The 18,095-nt window shown below is 48.5% G+C and overlaps 1 protein-coding gene across 1 annotated transcript in view; it reads left to right on the forward strand.

Annotated features, from left to right (window-relative positions):
• The window catches only part of PIK3C2B (phosphatidylinositol-4-phosphate 3-kinase, catalytic subunit type 2 beta), a 40,908-nt gene extending 23,871 nt beyond the window's left edge, over positions 1-17,037 (forward strand). The window contains exons 19-32 of the mRNA XM_012657891.1: positions 199-306; positions 982-1,074; positions 1,912-2,041; positions 2,867-3,003; positions 7,095-7,264; positions 7,760-7,916; positions 8,309-8,418; positions 9,329-9,530; positions 9,955-10,079; positions 11,121-11,238; positions 12,586-12,667; positions 13,078-13,184; positions 14,805-14,933; positions 15,476-17,037. Coding sequence (XP_012513345.1) covers positions 199-306; positions 982-1,074; positions 1,912-2,041; positions 2,867-3,003; positions 7,095-7,264; positions 7,760-7,916; positions 8,309-8,418; positions 9,329-9,530; positions 9,955-10,079; positions 11,121-11,238; positions 12,586-12,667; positions 13,078-13,184; positions 14,805-14,933; positions 15,476-15,664 — 1,857 coding nt within the window. The 3' untranslated portion in view covers positions 15,665-17,037. The remainder of the gene's footprint in view (positions 1-198; positions 307-981; positions 1,075-1,911; positions 2,042-2,866; positions 3,004-7,094; positions 7,265-7,759; positions 7,917-8,308; positions 8,419-9,328; positions 9,531-9,954; positions 10,080-11,120; positions 11,239-12,585; positions 12,668-13,077; positions 13,185-14,804; positions 14,934-15,475) is intronic.
• Positions 17,038-18,095: the final 1,058 nt, after the last annotated feature.

Below are 18,095 nucleotides of genomic sequence, written 5' to 3' on the forward strand. Positions count from 1 at the left end.
GTCATCTGTCTGGCCTCTCCAGGTATTTGTTCTTGCTGCTCATGCGTGGCCCAGGCTGGGGCACAGGTGGGTGGTTTTCCTTCATAAGGGTCTCCTGGAGGTTGTCCACACTTAAACTACTGAGAACCCACCCCTGGGGGATGCCTGCTTCTGAGTGGAGCTCATGGGGCCCCCACTCACCTCTCCCCTCCTTTGCAGGGAATCCTCCGCACTGGCCTGGAGGAGGTGAAGCAGTTCTTTACCCTCAACGGCTCGTGCCGCCTGCCACTCAGCCCCAGTCTGCTGGTTAAGGGAATTGTGCCCAGGGTGAGTGACTGGTGGGTTTGGGGTTCTCAGAGTGGGAGGGGAGGGCTCAGTGGAGGTGAGGTCCTCACTGCCCTGGTTATTGAGAGACAGGAGGAAGAAAGGCATATTTTTGGCCTCTTCCCATCCCTAATGTGTATGGACTTCCGACTGACAGCTCGCAGGGTAGAGGAATTGGGTTGGAGACTGGGCAGGTGTCTCTCCCTGGTGATGCTGGGGATGAAGCCAGGGAATGTGCTGATGGTGGCAGCTGTCATCTGTCATTTATTGAGCATCCCCTGTGCTTGGCACTGTTCCAAGTGCTTTACATTAGTTAGATTTCATTCTCACAACTCTTAGGAATTCGGTTCCATTATGAGCCCCATTTTACAGAGGAGTAAACAGAGATATAGATGGGACATGTGACTTACCACAGGTCACACAGCTAGAGAGTTGTGTGCAGAATGAACTGAGGGCGTGAGAGATCAGGTGCTGCAGCTGAGGTCATAACAAACTGAACTGGGAGGATGACGAGAGAGAAGGAAGGAATTTGGATTCCTGAGAAATCGGAAAGAAACAGCAGGTCTTGGGTGGACCAGCAGCAGGATAGGCAGCATCTTGGTTCCAAGTGGAGAGGTCATTTTCCTTCCTGGTCAGAGACCAACCTGACCCGCATTGCTACCCTCTCTCCTGTGGCAGGACTGTTCCTATTTCAACTCCAATGCAGTCCCCCTCAAACTTTCCTTCCAAAATGTGGATCCCCTGGGTGAGAACATCCGCGTCATCTTCAAGGTGAGAATACTTTACTCAAGCCTGGTGAGATGATGGTGGTAGAGAGAAGGAAGCAGCCCAAGGGTGGCAGAAGTAGCCCTGGGGTAGTTCTCTTTCCCTTATTCCATGCTGCCTTTTTAATGCATGAAAGACTATCAGGGAAAAAAGGGTTTAGACTGATTCTGCATGGCCCCAGAGAGCTAAGAACAGAGTGTTAGGTGTAGGGTAGCAACTGACAGTTTAATATACAGAAGTGCTTTCCAGGAGGCAAAGCTATCCCAACGCTGGAATGGGTCAGGTGGTGATCTGCTTGTCCCTGGGGATATTCAAGCAGAGGCTGAATGACCATGTGGCAGGGATGTTGAAGAGGAAATTAACATATCAGGTGCAGGTTGGATTAGATGAACCCTAAGGTTCCTCCTAACTCTGGTACATCCATGACTCTGAGAAGTAAATGATAGTCTCAGAGCAGATAATCTAGCAGTGGAGACAAAATGCACACATGTGACTTAATAACTTACATATTTGCTGGGTGTGAGTTCTAAATCGAAAGTATCAACATTCAAGTTTTAAAAAACCTTAATGGTCAGGAGGGCCGCATGCAAAAGACGAACATGAATTCACTTCAGGGGGGATGCGGGATGGAGGGAAGAGCCTGAACACCACCTGGGCAAACCGGGAGGGTTACTGACCCACGTTTGACCTGGTGTGAGCTGAGTGGGCAGGTCTGAGGTGCGAGGCAGAACTGGGCAGTCCCTCCCTGTCACTGTGGTTTGGGCCAAGGTTGCCCAGCTGGGAGATCTGGGAGCTGAGGGAAGCAGCGGAGACCAGTTCCGGTCGCTCTCCTCCTCTGTCCAGTGCGGGGACGACCTTCGCCAGGACATGCTAACGCTGCAGATGATTCGCATCATGAGCAAGATCTGGGTCCAGGAGGGGCTGGACATGCGCATGGTCATTTTCCGCTGCTTCTCCACTGGCCGGGGAAGAGGTCAGTCGGGAGCCAGGGTGAGGGTGGGGAAGGGGGGACCCCTTTGCTTACTGCCCTTCTGCCCACTCCCCGGCACGAACTGTACTCCCCCAGGAAATGAAAAGGGCAGGATTATGTCATTAGAAGCTGCCAAATGGCCTGAAGAAAGAAGGCAGGGGAGAGAGACTTATACAACAGCAGACTTGGAGACATAACAACCAAACATGCTGTGTAGACTTTGGATCCTGATTCAAACAAACCAGCTGTAAAGAAATATTTTTTGAGATGATTGGAGAGACTTTGAATATAGACTATTAGATTAGATTAAAGAATGACCGTTAATTTTTCTGAACGTGACAATGGCATGGTGGCTCTGTCTTTGTGAATTACACTTGACATTTTTTTGAGAGAAACGAAGTGTCTGGGATTTGCTCTAAAATGCTCCAGCCGGGGCAGTGGAGGGTGGGGAAACAGGGTCGGGTGGGTGAAATAGATAAACCAAGCTTAGCAAAATATTGATAATTTTTGAAGCTGGGTAATAGTTACATGTGAATTCATGATGCCATTCTTTTTATTCTTACATGTATTTGAAAATTCCTCTAGTAAATGTTAAAAACAAAGCGGGGAGCAGCTGTGACCTGGGGAGACCAAAGAGTCACGGTGTGGAATATGGAATGTGGGGAATGAACCTCCTTTCTCCCGGTATCCTTTTCCCGTCCTGATCAGACTTTGTCCAAATGCCTTGGAGCTTAATGTATGCGGAGCTTCCCGCTCAGCTCTGTAGTCCTCTCCCTACGGTCCCCTTCATTCTGCTCTGGAGCGTGATCCCGATTCCTCCTCTCACAGGGATGGTCGAGATGATCCCCAACGCTGAGACTCTGCGCAAGATCCAGGTGGAGCACGGGGTGACCGGCTCCTTCAAGGACCGGCCCCTGGCCGACTGGCTGCAGAAACACAACCCTGGCGAGGACGAGTATGAGAAGGTAGGATTGGCGCGGGGCATGCCCGGCTCTGTGACCACAAGACCTGCACATGCACACAGAAGACAGCTCAGCCTTGTTGTGGGGAAGGACATGCTCTTTCTGGGTTGACTGGTGCTTCCAAATATCTAGGGGTGAGTCAAATGCCTCTTGTCAGCTGACCGAGAAGGCCCCCTGGGAAAACTTCACTGAGTCCCCCTGGCAGATTGAGTGTGCGAAGAAGGGCAACGAGCTTTTGAGAACCTGCCTGTATCTCTCCTAATTGTGGATCTTGTTCAATTTCTCTTGTGTTGTCAGAGGGGCTCAGTGGTACTTTCTAGAACAAGAGTTGGTTGGAAGAGACTTTAGAGATCATTTTAATCCAACCCCTTCTTTTTATAGGTGTGAATTAAGATTCACTTACTTGTTCCTAGTCGTGGAGCTGGTTTGTGGCAAGGTTGTAACTTGAAGCCAGGATCGAAGTCAGACATGGACAGAGATGGTAGAAAAGAGGGCTGACTGGTTCCTGAGTAGATTAGATTAAAGAAGACTGAATTGGTGGTGGAGCTTTACTGGGTGGCAGGGCCTTGGAGGCCTGTTGCGGTCTGTGCCTGGTCCGCAGCTGCTCCACTCTAGTCTCTGGGTTAATTAGGTTGGGTGGGAGGGAACAAGTCGCAGTAACCACACTCATAAGAGAGTGTCTATACACCAGAATGCTAACTTATATTAATTTATATAAATTTAACTGAAGGAGATCCAAATATTATAGTGATCAATGCAGTTTATCCCCGAGGGCAAACTTGTATTGGCAGCCAAATCATAAGCAGAATATTGTTTAGTGAATGTGTAATTAAGTAGATAATCTTAAATGGCCTTAAATGTTTGCGTTCCCTGAGGTTTGATTCCCGGCCTGCTGCGTCCTCTTTGCACCGTCTGGTGCCAGCTCATCCTCTCTTGTTACTTCAACCACCACCCGTATGCTGAGGCCCTCCCAAGCCTTTCCTCTAGCCCTCTTCCCTCTCTCTGGCTTTAGACTCCACAGCCACCTGCTTGCCGTACTTCACTTGTGTTTTTCCCACCCTCAGACTCACTGTAGGCAAAACTGAGCTGTCTCCTTTGCCTCTTGAAGCCTTTTTGTGTTTGCTATCAGTACACGGTGTGACTCTCTCTATGCGGTCACCTAGGCCAGAGCCGTGGTCTTCCTAATGCTTCGTTCTTCCTCATTTCTGCTGTACCAAGTCCTGTCGATTCTTCTCCCCAGTTGTCTCTCAAATCGTCCTCTTCTCTCCACTTTCGTACTATCGCTTTTGGTCAGCTGTTTGCTGTCTGTCCCTGAACCACTGGAACGCCTCCCCTCCATCTATAGCCAGCCTCTGCTTGATTTCAGAGGTGGGTTTTTTTAAGTATAGACCTGTTCATGTCACTTTTTTGCTCTAAGTTCTTCAAAGGCTCCCTATGTCCTAACAGATAAATGCAGCATCCAGAGCCAGCCCTGCCTACCCCTGTACTCTCATCAACTGCACCTTCCCATCTTCTGGGTTTTTTTTTTTTTTTAGACAGGTTCTTGCTTTGTTGCCTGGGCTAGTGTGCAGTGGAATCATCATAGCTCACTGCAACCTCACACTCCTGGGCTCCAGCAATCCTCCTGCCTCAGCCTCCCAAAGTGCTGGGATTACAGATGTGAGCCACTGTGCCTGGCCTCCCTCTATGTTTACTTATGTTCTGGCTTAGGGGGCTACTACTTAGATTCCCTCAGTACCTTAGACAATAGTATTTTTTTTTTTGCCTAGAAAACCATTTCTTCCCTTCCTTATCCCACAAAACCTACCCACTCTATGCTGTAAATTTCAAAGCCTTCTTCCCTTGGAGAGGGGCAATACTGATTCTTTCCTCCCCACTCCCAGCCCTGTATACTCTTTATACTAACATGTATTATACAGGCATTAAACACCTACCTGTGCTGCAGTTATAATTACTCCCTGCCAGTGTAATAAAGGGTCATCATAAATGTGATGGAAGTATGTATAACAAGAATACACACACAGGGAAACTAACTCTGCACATTGATGTTTAGTCTCAGTTTGCAAAGGTAGCTTCTCGGCTCTCCTAGACTTTCTGCCAAAATAATGCTGGTTGTTTTTTATGGTGACCTCCAGAAGAAAAGAACTAGAGATATTTCTCTCTTGGCCACCTACTCATAAGAGAGTACCCCACATCCTACAAGTGAAACCCCTTGTAGGAGAGCTCCCCTTTATACCGTGAGACTAACACCTTGCAAGCAGCTAACACCTTGCATAACATATGGAGGTGATAAGAGTTGAGTCATTTACCCACAGACATACAGCTATTTTCTGAGCCAAAAGAGGATTCATTTAAGGTAGAAAGAGTATCTGTCTGTGGCAGGGAGAGGATCTGATGGAGGTGAAGACCAAGACTGGGAGTTGATGGGTTACACTCCTCATTGAGTACTTTCATTCATACATTTTTCTTTCTTAGAAATAGTCTTTTTCTACCAGAAGGTGAATTCTGTGATTTTTTTTTTCTTTTTATTATTTCTTTGTTTACTTACTTACAAACTTTCAATTCTTAGTTTCCAGTGGATTAGTCATCAGCTTGTAACTTGACAAGTTAGCTGGGGGTAGGGGGTATGTGTATAGCTGATTTTGTAATAGGTCTTGTGGAACAGCCAAGAAGCTGTTGGGAGAGAAGATCCCTAAACCCTGTGGGACTGAAAAGACCAAGGCAGCACTGAGTGAACCGGGAAAGTTTGGGAAGTTGTGGGATTCAAGGGAGGTCCTTGAAGGATCGGTGGAAATGTGGGGAGGGAGGCAGGGAGGATGGGCGTTCTAGATCTGGCAATCTTTCTCTCGTTCCCAATTTTGTACATTCCTAGTTGGCTGTGATGCTGTTGCCCTCTGCTAAGCCTTTCTTGAGTTCTTGGGAATTCTGCTAACCTCGTGAAGAGGATTTAGAAGGCAAGGGGTGTCCATCTGCTAATTCCATGTATTTTTGCTTCCCGGAAAGATAAGAGGACAGATGTTGACCAGACAGAATAAAATGGATCCAGCCCCTCACTACTCCCCTTCCTGCTTTAAACTCAAAAATATCTCTAACACGTCTTACCAACTAGAGATGTCTCATTTTCAAGTGTAAAACACTCTCTTGAAGTGTTAAGCTGCCTCAGCTCTTCTTCAGGGTACAGTGGCTTTAATTAGATTAGCATTTAGCTGTTATCAGGAGCTCTGGGAATGGGAGTTTTATTTTGGGGCAGGAAGAAGGAGAATAGAGGCCTGGCACGGTGGCTCACACCTGTAATCCTAACACTGGGAGGCCGAGGCAGGAGGATCACTTGAGCTCAGGAGTTTGAGACCAGCCTGAGCAAGAGTGAGACCCCGTCTCTACTAAAAATAGAAAAAAAATTAGCCAGGCAACTAAAAATAGAGAAAATTAGCCAGGTGTGGTGGCGCATACCTGTAGTCCCAGCTACTCAGGAGGGTGAGGCAGGAGAATCACTTGAGTCCAGGAGTTTGAGGTTGCTGTGATTGTGAGCTAGGTTGACACCATGGCACTCTAGCCCAGGCAACAGAGCAAGACTCTGTCTCAAAAAAAAAAAAAAAAAAAAAGGGAGAATGGAATTCTGAGCAGGGAGCAGGGTCAGGAAGGGATCCTTAAGTTGGCTGCCCCAGTGGCTGTACTTGAGTTAAGATCATCACAGCCTGCTGGGAAAGTTGTAAGTGTCAGTCTTCCTGTCTGGTAAGGTCTCCCCAGTCTGGACTGGTCAGGTCTGGGTGCTTGGACCAGCCTGCTGTCTTTCCAGCCAATTTCCCTAGAAGAAAGAAGGCATGGGAGAAGATGACATTCAGATGAAGTGGCGGAGATACGCATAAAAAAACCTTCCCTTTCCTTCTACTCCATAAGATAATGAGAGATGTTGCTGTGTGTGTAAGTGTGGACATTATTACATGATGAAGGATGAACAGGCAGGTGGGAGATGCTATTGGGGTTCACAAAAGAGAGAGAGGTCAGGGCTGGCTGAATCCTGTCTGGTGTGGCCCTTGGAGTCCCTCTAAGCCAGCTTTGTGTCCCCTCTTCCCATCTGCCCTGACCCCTCCCAGGCTGTGGAGAACTTCATCTACTCCTGTGCTGGCTGCTGTGTGGCCACATACGTCCTGGGCATCTGTGACCGACATAATGACAACATCATGCTGAAGACCACTGGTCACATGTTCCACATCGATTTTGGCCGCTTCCTGGGTCACGCCCAGATGTTTGGCAACATCAAGCGGTAATGAGCTCCCGAAGCCAGGATGTGCGTGGAGGGCAGGGAGGGGAGCAGAAATGGTTCAGAGCTGGGCTCCACGCCCAGGATGGAAAGAGCTGGGCCTCAGAGCACGGTCCCTGGGCCGAGCAGCTGTGGAAAAGAGAAGACCGATAAAGAGGTCAAGTCCTCGCAAAAGAAGGTGGAGACCAGCTGTTCTCCCTCCCTACTGAGGACCGAGTGAAGGGACATGAGCCCAAACTGCAGCAAAAGGGAATGCAATTGAATATCCAGGAAAAAAATATTGCTAGCTCACAGATAAGGAACCAATGAAGGATGTGGAGTATCTGTCTCTGGGGATCTTTTAAGATTAAGGTAGGATAAAAAAAAGAAAAAGGTTAGGGCCCCATCTATCCAGGTCCGTACACATGGTGAGGGATGCGGGAAACCAGCCCGGATGCAGCCCACGAGGTGGACTTCCTCCTCCAGTTGACCTTTACCTGTATGTTCCCCTTGGCCCAGGGACCGTGCCCCCTTTGTCTTCACCTCGGACATGGCGTATGTCATCAACGGGGGTGACAAGCCTTCCAGCCGCTTCCATGATTTTGTTGACCTTTGCTGCCAAGCCTACAACCTCATTCGCAAGCACACCCACCTCTTCCTCAACCTTCTGGGCCTGGTGAGGAGCTCCATCCCTTTCAGAACACCTCCTTCTTACTGTCTGACACCATCTTTAAGACTTGCTTCAAAGGATTTCTGAAGATTTACTTCCCTGAGCCCCAGTTGAATACCTGCCTGCCCTAGATAAAGGCAGGGACCCAGTATACCTGGGGACAATGGTGTCTATGCAGGTATCTGACTCCCTACTGGCCCTTCTATTCCTGTGGCCCTCCAGCCACTGCCTACATCTGGCCAATTCCTGTGGCCCATCCAGCCACTCCAGCCATCTGTCTGTCACCCTCTAGAACGGTTAGGGAGCCTAGCTATAGAAAATCTTGCCCAAGGGTGGAGAAAAAGCAAGAATTTCCTGTTGTTACAAGCACTCTCTCTCCTTCTTTCCATTCCTTCTAGATGTTGTCCTGTGGGATCCCTGAGCTCTCAGACCTGGAAGACCTCAAGTATGTGTACGATGCCCTGAGGCCTCAGGACACAGAGGCCAATGCCACTACCTACTTCACTAGGTAACACCCTGTGCAAAACAGCACTGCACACCCCGAATAATCCCCAAGCTGCCCGATTGGCAGGAGCCGGGCTGGGGAAAGGGGAAAGGCTTAGTTCAGATGGTAGAACCTAGAGTTGACAACATGGATCTATGTCCCAACGTCGCCACTGATTTAGGTACATCATTTTGCTTTTCTCAGCTTCAGGTTCCCATGTGAATTTTGGTGCTATGCTTTGTGTATAGGGATATTGCCACCACTCTTACCTACGTTCTCAGCAGGTCTCAGTCAAAAACTGTGGGCTGTGCATAATATGGCTTTTGTAATTGTTTTTAGCTCTCTTGGTCAGACCCTTCCCCCTTGCCAAAACATAGAAGTCCATGACTCAGTTTCCCCTTGTTTGACGTTTTTGGGCATGCTATGTATGAAAGCAAGGACTCATCTTTGTACTAATTCCTATAATTTTGTCCATGGAGATGATGTCTCCATTATATTTTGCACTCTTTTTGAACTTAGAGAACTAAATTTTCTCTGTTGGGGCTAACACTGGGCCTCTCCTTTTGAATTGAAATCTCTAGATTGAAAAGTGCTTGGTGAGGTTCCATCGTACTGAACCTTGAAATCCAGTTTGACAACAACATTTAGACATTTCCACTGAGTCCCTAATTCCTTCCTACCTTGGTTTGACTATCTTTGGCTCAGGTGGGCAGCAACAGGAAGAGATAAGACCCCAGGATTCACATGAGTACATTGCGTGAGATAATTGTGTACCAACCATGTACTCTATGAGGATATTCCACAGGGAAAATGGTTTGATCTGAGCTGACTGTTAGTCTCAGGAATCAGGGAATATTCCTTTGGATACCCCTGTCAAGGCAGTGGGAATTTGGGTTCATGGTTACGTCCTTTTCTTATCCTTCTGTACCAACAGGTTGATTGAGTCCAGCCTGGGCAGTGTAGCCACAAAGCTCAATTTTTTCATCCATAACCTGGCTCAGATGAAGTTCACGGGCTCTGATGACCGGCTGACCCTTTCCTTTGCTCCCCGAACGCACACTCTCAAGAGCTCTGGCCGCATCAGTAATGTTTTTCTCTGCCGCCATGAGAAGATCTTCCACCCCAACAAGACCTATGTAAGTGTTTTCTCCAGTCTGACCCCCTCTCTTGCTCCCCACTGACCCCAGCTCATTGGGGTCTGGCTGTGTTAGCAGACGTGCACAGTGGGCCCTGGAGTTGACTGAGCTTCTTGTGCTGGCAGCAGTCCCAGACCACTTTCCTCTCCCTTGCTCAAGTGACCTGCCTGGAATCAGGGTGCTGAATAGGATTGTTATCCCCTCTGAGTCAATGGTCCTGTGGAACAGGTGCAGGAAATCTTTGCTTTTAGATTCCTGCATGTGTGCTAGCTGTCATCGTTGTCTCTCCAAGGAGAGACTCTTGCCCTCTTCCTTCTGGAAAGTGCCCCTCCCCCAACACACATGCACTTCTGTTCCCCTACCTGCCCCCATCATGGGCTGCAGAGCGCTCTGCAGGGATTGGCTAAGATTTGGGCCTTTGCAGATATACGTGGTAAAGGTGATACGAGAGAATGCTCATGAGGCCACTTACATCCAGCGGACGTTTGAGGAGTTCCAAGAATTGCACAATAAGCTGCGGCTGCTCTTCCCGTCTTCACTCTTGCCCAGGTAGCCGCCGCCTTTCCTCTCTGCACAGAGGGATCGAGGGAGGGAGAAAGTGATGAGGGGTGGACAGGACTGCAGGGGCAGAAAGGACTCTGAGGCTGAAGATCTGCCCGCTTTACTGGGCCTGGTATTGCGTTTGAGAACAAGCGCTCCCCCTGCTGGCCAGGCTGCCCTGACACCCATGTGCTCTTGCTCCAGCCCGGACGCTAAGTCTGGGCCCACCTGCCGGAAGGCAGGTAGGTACCCTGGGTCTAAAGGTAGGGACAGTGACTGAATCTGAAGATGTTTCAGGGTTTTTCAAATGGATGAGCAAAATGTGGTATGTACATACAATGGAGTATAATCCAGCATTAAAACGGAAGAAAATTCTGACACATGCTACATACCACATGGATAAGGCTTGAGGACATTATGCTAGATGAACTTTGCCAGTCACCAAAAGACAAAAACTGCATGATTTCACTCATCTGAGCTACCTAGAGTAACTATCAGATTCATAGAGACCGAAAGTAGAGCCGCGGAGGCCGGGGCGTGCGGGAGGGGAGGCGTCGTTTAACGGGTACAGTTTCAGTTTTGCAAGATGCAAAGAGCTCCGGAGATGGGTGGGGACGGCGCGTAACAATGTGAGTGTAGGTGATGCCACAGAACTGTACACTTAAAAATGGTTAAGATGGTAACGTTTATGTTATGGGTATTTTAGCACAATTTTTAAAAAAATGATTTTTCCAACGAATGTTTACAATGGGTGAGAGCAACTGGGTGCTCCAAAGCTCCCGAGGCACTTCCGGGAGCCACAGGACGCCGCCCAGCAGTTCGGGTCTCCTGTCTGGGGTCCGTGGAGCTGTGCGGGGAGAGGTGCCGAGCGCGGTCAGACCCGGGCACCGGCCGGGGAGCCGGGAGGAATCGGGAGGCGAGGGTCCCGGGGAAGGGAGGCTGAAGGGGGTCAGATGGCCGGAAATGCGAATGACATATGAGAAAGTCTGTGGCCCCCGTTTTCTCTCCCCATCTTCCGTCCCGCGTACCGCTGCCCACCTGCCGTGCCAGCTTCCCCAGTCGCTTCGTGATCGGCCGCTCCCGGGGAGAGGCGGTGGCCGAGCGGCGGAGGGAGGAGTTGACCGGCTACATCTGGCACTTGATCCACGCAGCCCCCGAGGTGGCCGAGGTGGGTGGGCTCTTCTCGGGTCCTGGCTGTGCTGGCCGCTGGTGGGGGCGCTGCGGGAGGCAGGGGAGTGGGGAGAGGACTTGGGGCCCCCAGGTCTGCTGGCATCATGACCAGTGCTCGGGTGTGCAGAGGACAGGAGGAGGCTGGGTCCGTAGTGGTTCGGCCTCGCAGGGTCATGCACGCAAACGCAATCAAACAGAAACGCGCATGGACCCGGGCACGCGGAGAGACACTGACCAGTGAGATGTGACCCCAGAGCGATTAGAGGGACTGGAACCTGAGGAGGGAAGGGGTTTCTGCTTAAGGAAAAGGAGTTTTTTGAGCAGGTTCAATGTGTGTATCCACCCAGATTTTTTTTTTTAAACAAACTGTTATAATGGCCGTACTATAGTCATAGGTAATCCTATTGCAAATCACCTGACTCCATTTTCCATGGTCCCTTCCTATTTGTTCATATACAAGCAGGATTGGCATAGTTTTAGAGTGGTCATAGTTTAAATGCAATTCTATATTCTGACTTTTTTCCCTTAACATTTGTAGTAAGCATATGCCATCACTTTAAATATCTGTACCAAATTAGTGCATTGACATGCAGTACCAGAATCTCCCGAACCACTTGCTTTTGGAAAGCTATTTAGAGTATGTCCATTTTTTCCACTATTAATGTTCAAGTGGGTATTTTCACACATTTAGGTTTTTTTGTTTTCTTTCCCCCATTTAGTTAGGAAACATTCTCAAGAATGGAATTCAAGGTCTTGGTCCAAGGCTGGCTCATGCATTTCTCAGTGCTTGAGTAGTGTGTGTGTGTGTGTGTGTGTGTGTGTGTGTGTGTATGTGTGTGTTGATAACGGAGGCAGTTGTGGGAAAGAACAGACTGATGTGACCTCATTTTGTTTTTTTGTTTTAAAAAACCTGTTAGCATGAAAGCTTTTAAACAGAAAAGTAGAGAAACAATATTATTAGTGCCTATATATACCCATCACCTAAATGGTTAATGTTTTGCCATATTTGCTTCATCTATTTTTTATGAAGTATTTTAAAGTAAATTACAGTCATCATGCTATTTGTACCTCTAAATACTCACTATGCATCTTGAAAACGTATTCTTTTGTAACTGCAGTGTTATTATATCATTCAGTCCATAGGCCCAATTCAAAATTTTCCTATCATCCCCCGAATTCTTGTTATATTTGGTTTGTTGGAGCCATGATCCAAACAAGAACTGGATATTATTACATTTGGTTGTTATATTTCATAAGTCTCTTTTAATCTGGAACCGTCCCTTACCTTTTTGTATCCGGGCATTGTCTTATTGAAGAATGGCCCTGCTTTCTGATTCCATTCCAGTGTGACTTGGTGTACACCTTCTTCCACCCTCTGCCTCGGGATGAGAAGGCTGCGGGCACCAGCCCAGCTCCTAAATCCTTAGGTACGGTACCTTCTGTGAGACATTCCTGCCAACCCCTCTGAACTACCCCAAGGCTAATTTTTCCTGCTCCTGCTCCTACCAGTTTCTTTCCTTGACTTGCCTCCTGTTCCTTTTCTTACTGTCTAGGGATTCTGGTTTCCCACTCAGGCTGTGGGGTCTGTGGCTCCTTACCTGGCTTCCCCACGGGGCAGATAGTCAGGTGGTGATTTCACTCTTAGATTGTGTAGACCCATCCCAACCCAACTCTAAATCATGTTCCAGACCCCTCTTGTGTAGGTGCCCTGAATGTTAGGAACCTGATGTGGAGAGATTGGGGTAAGGGAGTTCAGAAAGAAATCAGAAACAGCTGCCTGACACCAGACGGGCATGGCTGGCCTCTTGACTTTTCTTGGTTTTCTTTGTCCCTGCAGACGGCACATGGGCCCGGCCCGTTGGGAAGGTGGGAGGGGAGGTGAAGCTGTCCATCTCCTACAAAAACAATAAACTCTTCATCATGGTGATGCACATTCGGGGCTTGGTAAGTATGTGCATGCGCAGCCCTCATTTGGTTTTTTATCTTTCTTATGCTACTTTTTGATTGGTCACATCTTCTCTGCCTCATGTCATGAGAGTAACCACAAAGATTTACTGAGCATTTACCACAGACCTACTACCATGCCAGGCCTATCGTATGACCACCCTGCACAAGATACAGCTTCTTATTAGCTGTGGTCTTTGGCAAGTAACCTAATTGCTCTGAGCCTCAGTATAATGAAGACAACGTTAGTGCCTACCTCATAGCGTTGTTATGGGGATTAAGTGAGATAATGCATGTAGATCACTTAACACCATGCCTGGTATTCTTATTATTGTGGTAATTAGTATAAGGGAGAGGCCCAAGGGGCTTATTACCTGGATATAATGATACGGCAGCCACATGACATCCTTTCAGCAGCATCATCAAGGCAGTATATAATTACTAAATTTTGGGTACGGATTCTAAGAACATGGTGAACGGGAGGAGAAGGGGACTTTTATTGAATACTTGCAGTGTGCTGCACCCTGTGTTAGGTGTTGGTGTAGGTTGGGGCAGTGGGACATAGCAAGAGCAGTATGAGCTCTGGAGTCCGAGAGACTTTGATTCACTCTCACACCATCATTCATTCATTCATTCAACAAATGTTCATCAGGTGTGTGCCTTATGCCAGGTACTGATACATTAGCTCTGGATACAGGAGAAAACAAATCCCTGCCCTCAAGAGCTTACATTCTAGCTGGAAAAGGCAGACAAATTGATAAAATATATGGCATGTAAGATGCTGGTAAGAATTATGGCATGAAATAAAGCAGAGGAGAGGAGTAGCAGTTTACAGCGTGGTCAGGGAAGGCCTCATTGATGAGGAGGTATCTTAGCACAGATGGAAGGAAGTGGTAGTGGGGAGTGGGGGAGCCATGTGTGTGCATCTGAGGGACGATTGTTCCGGGCAGAGGGAGCAGTTAGATCCCAAAGCCTGGAGCTGGGAGCCTGCCGGGGATGTGTCAGAAGCTGCAAGGGGCCAATGGCTGAAGCCGATGGAGTACAGGCGAGAGGAACGGGTGACGAGGTTGGAGAGGACATGGTAGACCAGAGCCTGGACTCACAGTGAGGACTCTGGTTTTTCCCTGAATGAGACGGGTTTTGAGCAGAGGTGTGACATGATCTGAGTTAAGTTTTAAAAGGATCAGGCTGGGTGAATCACTAGTTGGCTGACCTTGAGCAAGCAACTTAATCTCTCTGACTCAGGTCTCCACCTCTTAGGGGTTAAGTGGACAGAATGACAAAATAGGCACAGCCAGTGGGCATGGCAGGAGGATGCCTGGGGACATGATGGTTCCCTCAAAACAGAGCACATATGGGATTCCCTGAGCATTTGGATAAGAAGTACAAACTTGCTATAACAGGCAATCCAGTTGCTGTCTTTGGGGGACACTCGCGTTATTGTGGTAGATATTTCTATCAGAATGGAGTGAGCTGGGAAGCAGACAGGTAGATGAGGTGTGTGTTGCAGAAATCCGGGTGTGGGAGATGGGCGTGTGTGCGTCAGGGTGTGATCACAGGAATGGTGATAAGAGACAGATAGAAGGAGCTTCATCTTTTTTGGATTTTACTCTGTTGTAGCAACTGCTACAGGATGGGAACGACCCTGACCCCTATGTGAAGATTTACCTCCTTCCTGACCCGCAGAAAACCACTAAGAGGAAAACCAAAGTGGCCCGGAAAACCTGCAATCCTACCTACAATGAGATGGTGTGTGGGGAAATGGGGTAGAGCAGGGGTTGGCAAACTGGGTGTTTTTGCAGATAAGGTTGTATTGGAACGTGGCCATGCTGACTTAGGTATTGTCTGTGGCTGCTTTCATGTTGCAGTGCCAGAGTTGAGTAGTTGTGACATAGTAAAAATGTTTAGGCTTTATAAGCCATAAGTCTATTCGTCCCTTTACATAAAAAGTTTGCCAGCACTTAGGGTTGGGATTCCGCAGCTGGGGCCTGGGCCCTGTCCTGTGGGAACGAAGAGCCCACTGTCCTACGCTGAAAATGAGCAGAGGCTGCAACAGAAAGCCCCACCTGCTTGAACTCTGAGCAAAGAACAAAGTTCACTGATGCTTGCCTTGGATTATGTTTACCCTCTGTGTCCCTTGGACTCGGTAGGGACAGGGAGATAAAACGGTGATGTCCTCGGCCAGAACAAACCACCACAGTCTTTAGCATCTCCCTCTTTCACGTTCCATCCGGCTTCTTCACGTTCCCGCTCTCACCACTCCCCTCTCTGTCCAATCTCTACGTGTGCAGTTGGTGTATGACGGCATCCCCAAGGGGGACCTGCAGCAGCGGGAGCTCCAGCTTAGCGTGCTGAGTGAGCAAGGATTCTGGGAGAACGTCCTCCTCGGCGAGGTGCACATCCGCCTGCGCGAGCTGGACCTGGCCCAGGAGAAGACTGGCTGGTTTGCGCTGGGATCTCGGAGTCATGGGACCTTGTGAGCCCAGCGGAGCCACTGCCTAGGACCCCAGGCTGGTGGCGGGAGCTGCGGGGAGGGCTCTTCCTTTCCTTGGGAAAGGGCAGGGCCCTTCGCAGGCCTCCCCCGTGGTCCAGATGGATGTGGCCTCCGCGGCAGGAGGCAGGGAGAGTAAAACGCTCTCTGCTGTCCCTTCCTCTGCAGACTGAACTCGGGGTGCTTGTAATGAGCAGCCCTTGGAGGCTGTGAGGTTGCAGCAAAGTTTTAAGTTTACCTTGTGTCAAGGGAGCAATGCCTGGTTTGGGGTGTGTGTGGGGCTGTATGGAGTAGCATTATGGGGGAGGTGGGTGGATATCTTTATTTTTATTTTTAAAAAATGAAATAGTAATGTTGTCCTAACTGGGACAGGAAGCCTTGCGAGAAGGGACATACATATGCCTCAGAAGGCAAGAGAGGATGACTGTTTGGACTTTTTGTATGATGAAGGTTCTTATTGGACTTTTCCCTAGGTTTTTTTGTTTTTTGTTTTCTAGCTATAGGAATTATTTGGGGAGGGGCCCAGTGAGTCCTCCGCCAGAGCCCTCCCTCTCTAAGGGCAGGTCGAGGAGGGTCAGGGAGGGCTGCCCGTGCTGGACTGAGGCCTGCGCCGCTGGGCCTCTCTGAGTTTGCCTCCAAAGGAGAGCGACGTGATACCTACCTGTGTAAGGAACGGCCTTCCGTGTTGGGGTTCTGCCAAGGACCTGTATTCAGGGACCGATGCTCTTTTGGGGGGAGTTTTCCTCCTGTCTTCCCCTACTTTATTGGGACTTGCCCTGAATACTGCCTTCTACCCCTTACCCCTCCATTCTCCCGTCCTTCTGGGGGTCATCTGGTCTCAATGAATACGCTGGGGGTGCTCCCCCAAAGGCCTCTCCCTTCATTTTTCTCTGGTGGGACAAAAATACTGCCTGGTCCTTAGATTTAGTTTCACCCCAAGGCATCTTGGCCTTGGGAAGGGGTCCCTAGGCTGGACGTGCCAGTGTGGCCGCCTGCTGTGTGGTTTCTGGAAAGCATTCCCCACCACGCCCACTTCTTTTGTGCTGCTTCTCTCCCAAACTCCATTTCTGTCACACTTTTTATAACACTTTCCCTCGTTCTGTGGGGCCATAAACCTATTTAGCTTGGAGCCAAAGGGAGGCCCTGGCCTAAGGAAAGGGGCCGGGGTGGGAGAATCCATCACAACTATTGTTTTCTCCAGCGATTTTCTGTGGTCGGGAGGAAGGCGCATGAGAGTGGCGACCGTTTTCTAGAGCTGAGCTCGGGAGCCCGAAAGGAGAGACTGAGTCTCTTATCTCTTAATATTCTTTATTCCCCACCAGGTGGATTTTAAATTTGCTCTTTTGTGTGCCACTCCAAAGGGTCGTCTTCCTTGAAAAAAAAGAGGGAAGGACTTTGAATTTGATATTAACTTTTTAAACCAGAATTGGCTGGATGTGTCCCGTGATTGGGGAAAGGAATAAAACGAGGATGTTCTGTAGACTGTCCCCGCCCTCAGCTCCCTCCCCAATTCCAAGGATCAGAAACCCCCTTTTTGCTGACTCATTCCATAACTGGAGAAAGAAGCTCCGTTGTTTCAAGCTACAGGGCATCAGGAAGTTTAAATTTTTCTTTTAAGTTAAAAATGCCAAGGATAAGGCTGGCTGCTGTGGGAAGGGGGTGGGGGAGCGGGGAACGGGTGATGAGACTTTTCCAGATGATTGGACCATAGATGGGTTACTGGCTTTTTGCCTGTAGCTCATTTCATTTTGACCCTCTACGCTCCTGATTTAAAGAGATCTGTGTACTGTTTACCTCCCACTTCCCAGACTCCCTTGTATCTCCTACTTTCTCTGGAATTGTATTTTCTAATAAATGACATTTGAGAAAAAAAGGAAACTGTCATTTTATTTTTTAAAAAATTTTTTTTATTTCAAAATATTAAGGGGGTACAAATGTTTTTGTTACGTCGATACACTGTATAATACCAAAGTCGGGGCTTTGAGTGTGCCCATCATCACCTGGGCAGTGTTCATTGTACCTGATGGATAAATTCTATCCCTTACCCCCCTCCCCTCCTCTTCCCTTCTTAGTTTCCAATGTCCTTTATGTCTCTTTGTGCCTGTGTGTACCCATCGTTTAGCTCCCACTTACTAGTGAGAACATGTGGTGTTTATTTTTCCATTCCTGAGACATTTCACTTAGGATCATAGACTCCAGTTCCATCCAAGTTGCTGCAGAAACTGTCATTTTAAAGATTGATCGAGCTTTGCTCAGTAGCACTATCGTAGCCAATGAGGTTTCTCCAAGGCGAGATTATCACTAATTCAAAGATTGGCTGATGTTTAACTGCTTAGAGGAAAACTGATGTACGAGATGAAGATAATAGTAATGGTTTTACAAATGGTAACTTTTATATGCATTAGTGCACTGCACTGAGC

This window comes from Propithecus coquereli, unplaced genomic scaffold, assembly GCF_000956105.1.
Source record: "Propithecus coquereli isolate 6110/MARCELLA unplaced genomic scaffold, Pcoq_1.0 Scaffold563, whole genome shotgun sequence".
Classification (NCBI taxonomy): domain Eukaryota; kingdom Metazoa; phylum Chordata; class Mammalia; order Primates; family Indriidae; genus Propithecus; species Propithecus coquereli.